The sequence below is a fragment of the Phalacrocorax aristotelis genome, chromosome 1, assembly GCF_949628215.1.
Source record: "Phalacrocorax aristotelis chromosome 1, bGulAri2.1, whole genome shotgun sequence".
Taxonomy (NCBI): Eukaryota; Metazoa; Chordata; class Aves; order Suliformes; family Phalacrocoracidae; genus Phalacrocorax; species Phalacrocorax aristotelis.
The window spans coordinates 149,026,546-149,037,623 of NC_134276.1; the positions used below are offsets into that span (position 1 = coordinate 149,026,546).

At 43.7% G+C, this 11,078-nt stretch overlaps 1 protein-coding gene across 2 annotated transcripts; it reads left to right on the plus strand.

The window, feature by feature from the left end:
* Nucleotides 1-875: 875 nt before the first annotated feature.
* On the plus strand, nucleotides 876-9,953 carry LOC142067116 (aldo-keto reductase family 1 member B10-like). Of its 2 annotated transcripts, none has more exons than XM_075115431.1 (10): nucleotides 876-1,040; nucleotides 1,826-1,993; nucleotides 3,050-3,166; nucleotides 3,898-3,975; nucleotides 4,872-4,994; nucleotides 6,737-6,843; nucleotides 7,045-7,126; nucleotides 8,203-8,286; nucleotides 9,174-9,256; nucleotides 9,605-9,953. In XM_075115431.1, the coding sequence occupies exons 1-10, from the start codon at nucleotides 972-974 to the stop codon at nucleotides 9,645-9,647; spliced, it is 954 nt and encodes a 317-aa protein (XP_074971532.1). In that variant the 5' UTR covers nucleotides 876-971; the 3' UTR covers nucleotides 9,648-9,953. The 2 variants fall into 2 exon arrangements, with proteins under 2 accessions (XP_074971532.1, XP_074971534.1); XM_075115433.1 differs by lacking the exon at nucleotides 876-1,040 and adding an exon at nucleotides 1,286-1,422.
* The last annotated feature ends 1,125 nt before the right edge of the window (nucleotides 9,954-11,078 follow it).

Below are 11,078 nucleotides of genomic sequence, written 5' to 3' on the forward strand. Positions count from 1 at the left end.
ACCACACTAACAAGCGCAGTGCTGAAAACCTAACCAGCTAAAGTCACAAAAGCGAGAGTCAGGGTGAACCCCTCCTGTTATTTACTCCTATAGCAACCCTCCCATTAAGTCTGGTGGCCTGGATTTCACCTCAGCTTCCTAACGTGAAGTAACTTTTTCACTGAAACAGCTGTCAGCTAACCAGCCCAGCCCTCCCAGGCCCCTGGCTCTTGGTATCTGAAAGTCCCCTGCAGCCTTTAAATGTCAGTCCTCTGAGTGCATTTGACCCTACATAAAAAGCAAGGGGTTTATTCGGAGTAAAGCACTATCTGTAGACAAGCTGTGATCACAAATCTCTTTTGCAGCTTCTGGCACCCTACTGATGCTGGCTGATATTTTAACTGAGCACAGGGAACCGATACCTTCACACAGACTGACACAATGGTCCTGGGGGGAGCACAATGGGAGCCCACCCCTCTGCAAAGACAGGGAACGCAGAATCTATGTAAAGGTAAGAACACATTCCCTTTTAATTCATTCTTCTGTGAACAGCCGGTGAGCCTAATGTTTTCTAGGATAAAAGATGGAAATTTCAGTCCATTTGTCACCACTTGAGAGTAACTAGGAAAATCCTTCAACAGGCCCGGACACCCATTGCCTCATGCAGCAATTCTCCTGAGAGCACCCAGCAGGCTCTCGCTCCACTGCAGAACATGCGGAAAGTGCCAAGTTCATCACTAAAGCATTTGCTTCTACTTTGTTTAAGGCAAAACTAATCGACCAAATAAATCCCCTTAGTATCAGGCTTCTGTAGCCAACAGAAATCTCAAAACCATGGGCATCTTGTGTCTCACATCTAAGGAAACCCTGGCGGAGGCGGGGAAGGGCGGGGTGGGGTGGGGGTGGGACGGGACGGGACGGCCCCACGCCTTAAAGCTCCTTGGGGCAGCGGTGGGCACGCACAGACAGACGGACGGACACTCGCAGCCACGATGGCGAGTCCCTGCGTGGAGCTTAGCAACAAGATGAAGATGCCCACCCTGGGGCTGGGCACCTGGCAGGTACCGGGGCGGGCAGGAGGAGGCCGGTCCGGCGGGCGCTGCGAAGGTGAAAAGGAGAAAAGAAAAAAACACCACAAAACAGGAAGGAAAATAAAAAAAGAAGAAGGGCGACCAAACCCGGGGCTCCCGCGGGAGGGGGGGGTGGGGGCCTGCGTGGGGGCCGGGGGGGGTTCGGTCTCGCCGCCCTGTGGCAGCGCCCGCCGCGATCGCGACCGCTTGTGTAACTGGGCGGGCGGCTTTGGGCGGGGGGGGGAGGAGCGGCTGGGGGAGCAAAAAGCGAAGAAAAAAAGGAAGAAAAAAAAGAGGGGGCTGAAGAAGGTGGAGGGAGGCAAAATAAAGAGGAAGGGAAGCAAAAGAAGAAACCAACCAAGAAGGACGAAAAGTAGGTTGTGAAATGATGCGTGGCCCGGCACTTGCAGCTCGCCGGCCCGGGATGGGGTCACTGGCGGGTGGGAGCCCTGCGCCAAGGCAGCGCCTTCGTGGGGAGGGGGTTGGGGAACCGGCAAAACTGCTTGGGCAACACTGAGAGCAAACGAGGGGAAATGATGCTGGGCATGACGCAGCTAGAAATGGCAGAGTGCAAATGTCTCGCAGAAACGAACTTCTTTCTGGTCCCTTTCCCTACAAAAATGCTGTTTGCCTGGGAATTTGAAACTCAGTTTAAATGCAGGTGACAAAGAAAATCCAGCAGCGGCTGCAAAGAGAGGCTTTGCAGAGCTCTCCCAGCAGCGAGTGCTGGCAGGAGGCAGTAAAACAGCTTGTGGTTTGGGTGTGTTTGCTTTCAGGCTCCTCGAGGAAAGGTGGAAGAGGTAGTGAAGTTTGCTATTGATGCAGGCTACCGCCTCTTCGACTGTGCCTATTTCTACCAGAATGAAAATGAAATAGGGAATGCAATCCAGCAGAAGATCAAGGAGGGGGCTGTGAAACGGGAAGACCTCTTCATTGTCACTAAGGTACAAGGATGGAGTGTTATTGGGCATTTAGCTTTTCTTGAAGACAAACCTTTGTTCCATCTGTAAAGTAGCCTAAGGACTTATTTCCTTCTATGGTATCAATTTCATGGTTGTCTTGTGTGTTATAAATTCCATCCTTTATCTGCAATTTGAGCTGAGCTTTACCTAAGAACCATTGACAACTTCGGAAAGATAATGTGGTTGTTGCTGATCTAGTAATTTCTTTACATCTATTAAGTAACTTAATTATACTGAAGGTTCGTTTGCATGCTCCCTAGAAAGATCAGAAAAAAGACGTGTCTGAATTCAGAGGTGCTGTGCTACTTACTAGTTTGCAAGACATTTGACAATGGTGTCATGTACAAAATGTAAGCTTGAAAGGGAATAGAAGTTAAAGTACGGGACTTCAGCCTGAAGTATTTTCCACGTATTTACTTTATTTCTTCATCTCATCTACTTCACTCAGAAATGTCCTTTAAGCTACACTTCAACTAAAAAACTTATGACTTAGGGTTTTCACCAGCAAAGCCAGAAAACATTGAGCATAACTAAGTTTTTTCACATAATCTTAATTTTTGTTAAAGAACAGGTTTTAACTTGAATAATACTTGCAAGCTGTCCTATTTAAACGACTTGAATTTTCATTTAAAAAATGAAGTAAAATTGACAACAGTTCTCACTGTTTCCAGTTAAAAGGGTCAGGGGGAGGGTAGCTGTGAGCTGCTCAACACTCAAAATCTAGGCTAAAAAAAAATTCTACCAATAACAGCTTTGTTGTGTCAGCTATACCTGGCAGAGAGTTACATTTAGTCCGAGAATCTCTTAGTAAGTAGGAATACTGATTGTCTACCTTCACTACTGACTGCCTTATTTGTGGTACGTTTGTACTATCTTACTATTAAAATATTGGCATCCATTGGATTGGAATCCATTCAGTGTGCACTGGGTAGGTGGGGAGGGATTAGTCCTCCCAGCCCACCAAGGGAGAAGTTTCTGTTCTCTGGTCTGGACTGTGGAAGCTGTAGAGTCACGATCGGGCTTGGTTTCTTCCTGCAGTTGTGGAACACATTTCATGAGAGGTCCCTGGTTAAGGTAGCGTGCAAGAAGAGCCTCACTGCACTGCAGCTGGACTACATTGACCTCTACCTGATACACTTCCCTATGGGATTCAAGGTAGTCCTGCTCTACTTTCCTCTTCTCCTTACCTGGCTAGAAACATGGCATATTCTCTCATCTATGCTGTGACCATCTTCATTATGCATCTGCGATAGGCTATGGTTCATTTGGCTCTTCCCTGAACCTGGTGGTAGCAAGCATTCAGTCACTAACTAGGTAGTGGTATGTTTTAGCATGTCAGTCTGGCTTTCCCCGCCTGTTGGAGCGAGATAGTCGTAGGTACGACCGCTGCTAACGAGCCCCCGGGTCTTCAGGGAAACTGTAACAAACACACAATGACGCAGTTTGGGATCGTGGCTTTCTGCTGGGCTGGGGCAGCGTGAACATATCAGGTTTTGGAGATGTTGGCTTTATGTGGAGTAAGCAACAGTGAAAACTGAAGCACAGTGCAGAAAGAATGTGCTTCTTTTTTCCGCAGTCTACACCTGTGTAAAATAAATAAAAACTAGAATAAAGGTACGGGTGTGTTTGTTCCCTTTTCTCTAGATCTACCCAAGTTTCTCACATAATTGATACTAATCCCCACTCACGTATGCAGGGATTGAGCTGGAGAAATATGGTCATCATCCAAAAGAGAATACTAATAAACGTGCATTATTTTTAGTTATGTGGTACGTTTCAATAACCTACTAATTTGCTGCCTGTAATTCCAGTCAGAAGTGCTACTGAATAGTAGGAAATTAAACTTTTTTTTAAAAGTCTATGTATTATCTGCCTTGAAATAACAGGCTGGTGAAGAACTACATCCTGTGGATGACAAGGGTATGAGTATCCCCAGTGATACCGACTTTCTGGACACATGGGAGGTAAGTTAATGTTCGCTCTTTTGAGCAAGTATCAGCACTAAAGATGGAGCAGAGATCTGCATGCACGATGAAATTAAGGGATAGTTTTGGGTACAGAGAATAGTCACACACAACTATATTTCGTGACCAGAACAAGCAGAGCTGCTGCTACCCCTTGTTTTGAGGAGCAAGAGAGGGGTTTCTTTAATAAGACTAAAGAGTAGGAAAGTATCAACACTGTACGTGCCGTCACTAAAATAATATTTGAATACACACAATGGTAGAATTAAAGTGTAGACTAATCCAGGTGTGGCTGTTAATTTACTGGGTGTTTCATACAGATAGGGATTTCTCACACTTCTTAGTATTGGGCATCAGCATCTCAGCCTGTCCTTTAATCCTCCTTTCCTTGTGGACTGAGAGGGTTCAGGGTCTGCTCCTGCTACCTACACCTCTGTGATGCTACAACTCTGGGTGTTAATAGTTTTCTCTACAGTAGCAGATTACAGGTTCAAGAAAGACTTTTGAGGTAACTGAGTTTAAGCTAACATCCTCTCTCTTGTGTTCTGCCAACTCAGAGGCAGTGTGCTGGCATAGTGTGGGTGGAGGGGTTTCCTTGCTTTTTTTAGCTCTGGTAAAATGACCACCAAAGAAGCCAAAGCAAAAGATTTTGCTTCCCATTACAAAAAGGTTTGCCAAGCCATTCTTTTCATATTACCTTCCCATCTGCAGTGGGACATAAAGCATCCAGATGATACAAGGTGTAAAGATTTTTTTTTTTTAAATTAATTTGAGATACTATTCTTTAAACTAGTGTGGGTTGTTTATTGGTTTGTCGCGAGCTTTAAGGAAATAAAATAGCCTAGTTGACAGTAATACCACCTCATAAATACATGTTGCTTATCCTTACACATTAGGCCATGGAAGACCTGGTGGATTGTGGTCTGGTAAAAGCCATTGGTATCTCCAACTTCAACCACGAGCAGATTGAAAGACTATTGAACAAGCCAGGGCTAAAATACAAGCCAGTAAATAACCAGGTAACATTTTTATTTCCATTGATGCAAGCTAACCTTGGAATATTGTTAAATATATTATTGCTATACTTCAGCTCTAAAACCGACTTCTGCCATGACCTTTCAATAGTTTTGGTGCCACAGAAAGATCTTGTAAAGCACTAGGTATCTCTAGTTGTCTGAAAGTCCCTTCAAGTCAGTACTGCCTGCAATATGCAAGATTTTGGTATGGTGTCAGTGTTGATGGTGTTTAGCTGACCAGGATCTCAACATAAAACTTTTCTGTAGACTTGAATGTATATAATGCAGTGGAAGTTTGAGAGCAATACCATACAGAACAATATGGATTATTCATATCACAGTAATACGAAACAGATGAGATTATTTCACTCTTAGATATTAGAAAAAAGTGAAAATACCCATTACCTTGTATAAGAACTTGCGACTTTCTGCTGCACGTTCAGTTTCACATTCCCAATGTCACAACCCAAGTTGCCGCAGGCCCATTTCTGCCAGCCCTGCCATAACCAGCAAAATCCCCACTGTGAGCTACTGCACAGGCACGGGATTTACAGGAGTTTTCTGACTCACTCACTGGGCTTATTTGTTTTCAACATAATATAAACCATTTTATTAAACTTCATTATAAAAAGGAGGGTTGAAGTATACAGTTATATAACACATTCTCACCACATACCTCAAGAATGAAATCGCAGGGCAGCAGGGGCATCAGGACCTTCTGGCTTTCTTCCATACAGGACTTCTTTGCACTCGGCTGAGGGTGCCGAATGCCCATCTCTGCTGGCCTGGGAACATCCAGGAAAATCCCTACACTGAGTCCTGTGCCGGTGCGGTGCTGCGGTGCCAGGCTTAGGGCTAGTGTATGCACGGGCCAGGCTGAGCACGAGGGGGATATAGGTCTTAGAAAGATTTTATTGAGGGTTATAAAATTCTGGCGGGGATGGACCCAACTACCTCCATGTTAAAAGCTGCACCAACTTCAGCACTTCAAAGAACTTCAGGCTTTGACTCCAGTTTGCTTCTCCATAGGCGTGCGTGTGCCACATACTGTCATTACACTAGTTGCCTAGTCTAGCTCAGGTCTAAATAAACTACTGTACACTGATTTCACATCACCATGCCAGTTACTAAAGCTATAGCATTTAGAAATGGCTGGGTATGTGCATGATGCCATGTTATGCAGTGTAGACATAGCCCTGTGGTCATACTATGGCTTGTGGCAAGGTGAGCAGTGTCCCTGTGCAGGCTCCTGTTGTTCCCAGTTAAAGGACATCTTGCCTGAATGGCAGGTTGCAACATGATCTGAGCTAACCTAGGGAAGGTCATCTCCCCAGGCTTCTGTCAGGGGTTGCAGAGACTCCTTGAGAAGTTGGGTGGCACAGAGCAGAAACTAAACTTCAGGTGTTCTGAGCTGCCCCTCTGAAGATGCAGTCCTGATCTCCAGTAGTCCAGGAAAACTGATTTCCCCAATTACTGATACAGCCAGTGCTTTCGCTCTTCTCACTTATTTCTCACTATCTGTGTGTAATAGGTAGCATGAGAAAGCCCTATTCTCTGTGCCAGGCCTCTAGATATTGCTGTGGCATGAATAACTTTTTTTATAAGATAGATTTTAGTCACAATATTGGGAGTCTTTCCTTCACACGGAAAATATTCTCTGACCCAAGAGGAATTAAAATGTTAGTTTATGCTCTGGAGCTCCGTACAGTCTGCCTCTGTCAACAACCATGGTTCTGTGCTTGCAGATTGAATGTCATCCATACCTAACCCAGGAAAAGTTGATCAAGTACTGTAAATCCAAAGGGATTGCTGTGACTGCATACAGCCCCCTTGGGTCTCCGAACCGCCCATGGTAAGAAAGCATTGCAGCCTTTCTCTATGCAAAACAATGCATTTGCAACTTGAATCTTTGAAGCAAATGGTGTAAATAATGCAGGTGTAATGAGAAAAGTGCTGTTGGTTTGTTACCAATTACTTCACATAAAACGTCAGGCTTCCTGTAGGGAAGCTAATACCTTTCTGCCATCAGTATCCTGGCTTTTGTTTTTAATAGGGCCAAGCCAGGGGAACCTGTGCTGCTGGATGATCCCAGGATTAGAGAGATTGCAGTTAGACATAATAAAACCCCTGCCCAGGTAAGTGGGGTCTGTCAGGACAGACTATTTCTCCTCCTTAGACATTTTTACCAGCTGGTGGCCAGTCTTAGCAGATGCTGCCTTCTCTAAAGGTCTAGTATAATGGGGTTGAACTGCACTTGACTCTTCATACTGCCCAGTTCTTACCAGCATTCATATGAATTATTAGGTATTTTCTAAGAGATCTTGAGTGCTGAGTTTTGCGGGCAGCAGTGGTACATCCTTACCTCAGGTGTCCCCCTTCCTAAGAAGACTGCTGCTGCTCCCAGAGGGAAGTGCTTGCTCCTTGTGAATGCCTTTCCTCTGAGGTTTACTTACAAATCATCAAGCCAACTTGTTATTCCTTTCTCCAGTTAAGGTGTCTAAGTTAATCTTCAGAGAGACCCTGTAATTTGCAGACCTATTTGATTGCTCCCTGTTTGCTCGTGTTCACAAAGAATCATTGAAAGCTGCTTGATTGTTCAAGATTAATTTTTTTCTCTGTTAGTTGCTAGTCACACAAATGAGTTCTTGCCCAGGGTGTGCAGAAACTGCACTTCAAACAAACCCATATGTTCACAAGCAATCACCCATAGTCATAGTTTAAGACAGGCAGAGCATGACAAAAAATTGTATGCAACAGTCCTCTTTTGGGGTTGGGGGGGAAGCTTTTAAAATCTATAAATACATTTTTCCTTTTAAGGATTTCAAAAGGCTTAGCCTAGGTGAGGTACTTACCTGTGAGCCTAAAACAATCTACAGTATCATTATGCTTATTTGGTCTGAGCACCCATATAATGCAAGCCAGAAGCATCATCGTTTTTCTCCCCCACCCTAAGTGAAAACAAAACAAATCCTGGAGAAGCCAAGATAGAGAAACACACACCAGAAAACATTATCATTTTTCGGTAGACTGCAAGCAAACACTGGCACATCAAACTCCTGTGTGCAAACTGGTAGAGCCTTCCAAAGAGTGAATATGGTTGTAGAAAGAGAAATTGGTTTGTGCATTAAAAAAAAAAGGTAAGAAAGCACAAAATGCATTTAAACAGATTTCGTAGTACCCTGTGTTCATGCTCCTCCTTGTGCTTTTCTAGGTTCTGATCCGGTTTCTTATCCAAAGAGATGTGATTGTCATTCCCAAGTCTGACAAACCACAGCGTGTTGAGGAAAACATCAAGGTGAAGTCTCCGTTGGGACTGCTGCCTCTTTTTTACACGGGATAGGCACCCACGCTCACATCCCTTCTGGGTTTTCAAGCAGCACCTAAAAGGCGTTGGAAGGGGAGCGCCAAGTCGTAAAGACTGGGGCTCAGCATTACCTAACTATTTGCACTGGTTCTCTGGGGAAAAGCATTTTCTTCCTGCAGGAGAGAAATGGGTTGCACCGGGGTGGTCTGAGCTCTGCTGCCCTGGAAAGGGAATCCCAGTTTTGGACTTGCCTTCTGGGGAACGCTTACTGAGCCCCTCTTTAGGGTGTAAAGGAACAAACTGGAAACACCAGACCTGCCACAACTGATGTCTCACTTTGAGTTTGTGGTTCCCCTTGGCAGGGATGTTTAACTGGATATTTGCTCATAAGGCCTGGCATCTTAGGTGATATCTCTGTGTTACTTTCAATTCATGCTGCTACATTCTGGACTTATTTCTCCTATGAACCAGCAAGAATTCTTAGATGATTAACTGTGAGACAACTATTTGCAGAGGGTACCCGGTAGTCCTCTGCTGTTGAAGAAATATTTACTGCTAGTTCCCGTATTTGTGATACACTGAGTAATCCATCTTAGCACCTTAAGTTTTCTGTCTGTGCACTACAACCCAAACTGCAGTGGAGTTTGAATTCAACCGCCCAGAACTGTTAAGACATTGCTACGAACAGCACCTCAGAGGGAAAAGGCCTATCTTGATTACTTCAAGGGTAAATTGGTATTTGGCTGAGAAATAAAAGGATTTCTTAGTTATGCTTAGCATGGGTGCACTATGTTCCTACCTCAAGTCATACACATATGAAACAGTAGCTAACTGCTCATGAACCTAAGTAAAAAGGGCTTTTTTTTTTTCCCTGCTAGGTGTTTGACTTTGAACTGTCTAAAAAGGAGATGGATGTCATCCTCAGCTTTAACAGGAACTGGAGGGCAGTTCCAGTGCTTCAGTATGTTTTTTTACTATCCACTAGACCTGTCTATCTCTATTTTCATCCCCCATATCTTGAAAACATGAGCTGTCGTGGTTTTGGTCATGCATATCTTAAACCCCGAACTGCAGCTGAAGAGACATGTCCTGGAACTGATGTCAGGAGGGAGAATCATTCAGGGTATTCCCTTCAGCATCTTGGTGTTGCACATGCTTTTATTGGGTTTGCATTGTTCACAAGTCTGTTCAAATTAATGGCAGTAGCAAAACTCGAGTACGTTGGCAGTGGGGGAAGAGACTGCAGTAGGGAAATACTGCTGAAGATACTTTCTACAATACTTAAATAACCTGTTCTTTCTCTTCTCAGAGCTGTCAATCACAAGGACTACCCCTTCAAAGCAGAATATTAATGCCAGTGGTTTCTGTGAGACCTCCGTGTAACTCCTTCCAGATTAGAAGATGTACACTGTAGCTTAGTCTTGACGAGTTCCTCTGTACTTGACAATCATTAAGAGCAGTTACTTGTCCCTCCTTTTTTAGGAGGAGACCACTAGCTGGTATAAAAATGCGTCAGTAGGGATGGGTCTTTTGTTATGGTGGTTAACAGAAATCTGGTTTTGATTAGTAGTAAAAAGACAGTGTCTCTTAATTTCCTTTTTTTCCTTGTCTTCCTTAATTAAAGACATGTAACCAATGTTTTTTTGCTAAACTTACAAGATTTTTTTTTTTATATGTTATTTCCACTGCAGTCAGTCATTCTGGCTCATGAGTTGCTGTCAAGGAATGCTGTCTTTAATTACTTTGCTTTTTACACAGTTGTGATTTTTATAGCATGAATCTCTAGTGCTTTAACATTTTGTATGAATAAAGTTTGAATAACAACAAAACTTAATCAGTGCTTGAATTTGTTTCATACAGTGAGTTATAAAACATGCCTGAGGTCTTTTTTTAAAAATTTTAATACAGATAAAAATGAGCTTTTATACTTCCTGTACAAGGGCAATACATAGAGACTACTTTGTGGCTTATGCACCAAACAGGATTGTGCTCTAGCTACAACCTTAACAACAAAGTTGCACCTATTACGCCACATAGCCCTCCAGACAACTAGAAATTGAACTCTTTTGGATAAGAGGTGAGAAGTTGAAGATGGCATACTGTACAGTGGTAACACACATCAAAATACACTCAAACAAACAAAAGGGCTACCTACAAAATCAGACTGACTTGCTCTGGAAGTCTCAAAGACTAAATTAGATTTCTGCACCTCTGCTGGCAGCATTCAGAGCAATAGATCCAGGCAAGGGTTGGCTTTATATAAGGAAAACACAGAAAAAACTTTAAGAACACAAAGCAAATGCTGAGGTAGACTCACAATTGTTTTAAAGTATCTTCAGATGGGTAATGCTAGGCCAAAGCAAAGGCAGGCTTGAAAAAGGCTGGTTTGTGGTATTCTGTGCACTGACAAGAGGAAGTCTGGCTAGGATGCTAAGTGAGCTGTAGGAAAGCAAGATCAAAAGCTAAGGTGACCATCTGGTATCGTCTGAAAAATTATCACCTCATAATGTTATCAAAACACCAAAAAAAGTCTTGCAGTGCTGCTGATTCGGCCACCTGGATTTGTCTCTGGTGAATTCTGCCAGGGGGTGGTGCCAGCTGGTAGGAACAAACCATGACTGCACCACTTTACAGTATTTCCTAAAAGTGAAACCAATGGTGCCCAGCACTCTTCTGCGCTCTCAGAAAAGGCAATGACCGGGAGCAAAGGAAACTTACCGACATCAACAAAGAAAAGCATCACTTCAGCAAAGATTGCAGAGAAATATGGCAATGTAGATGGT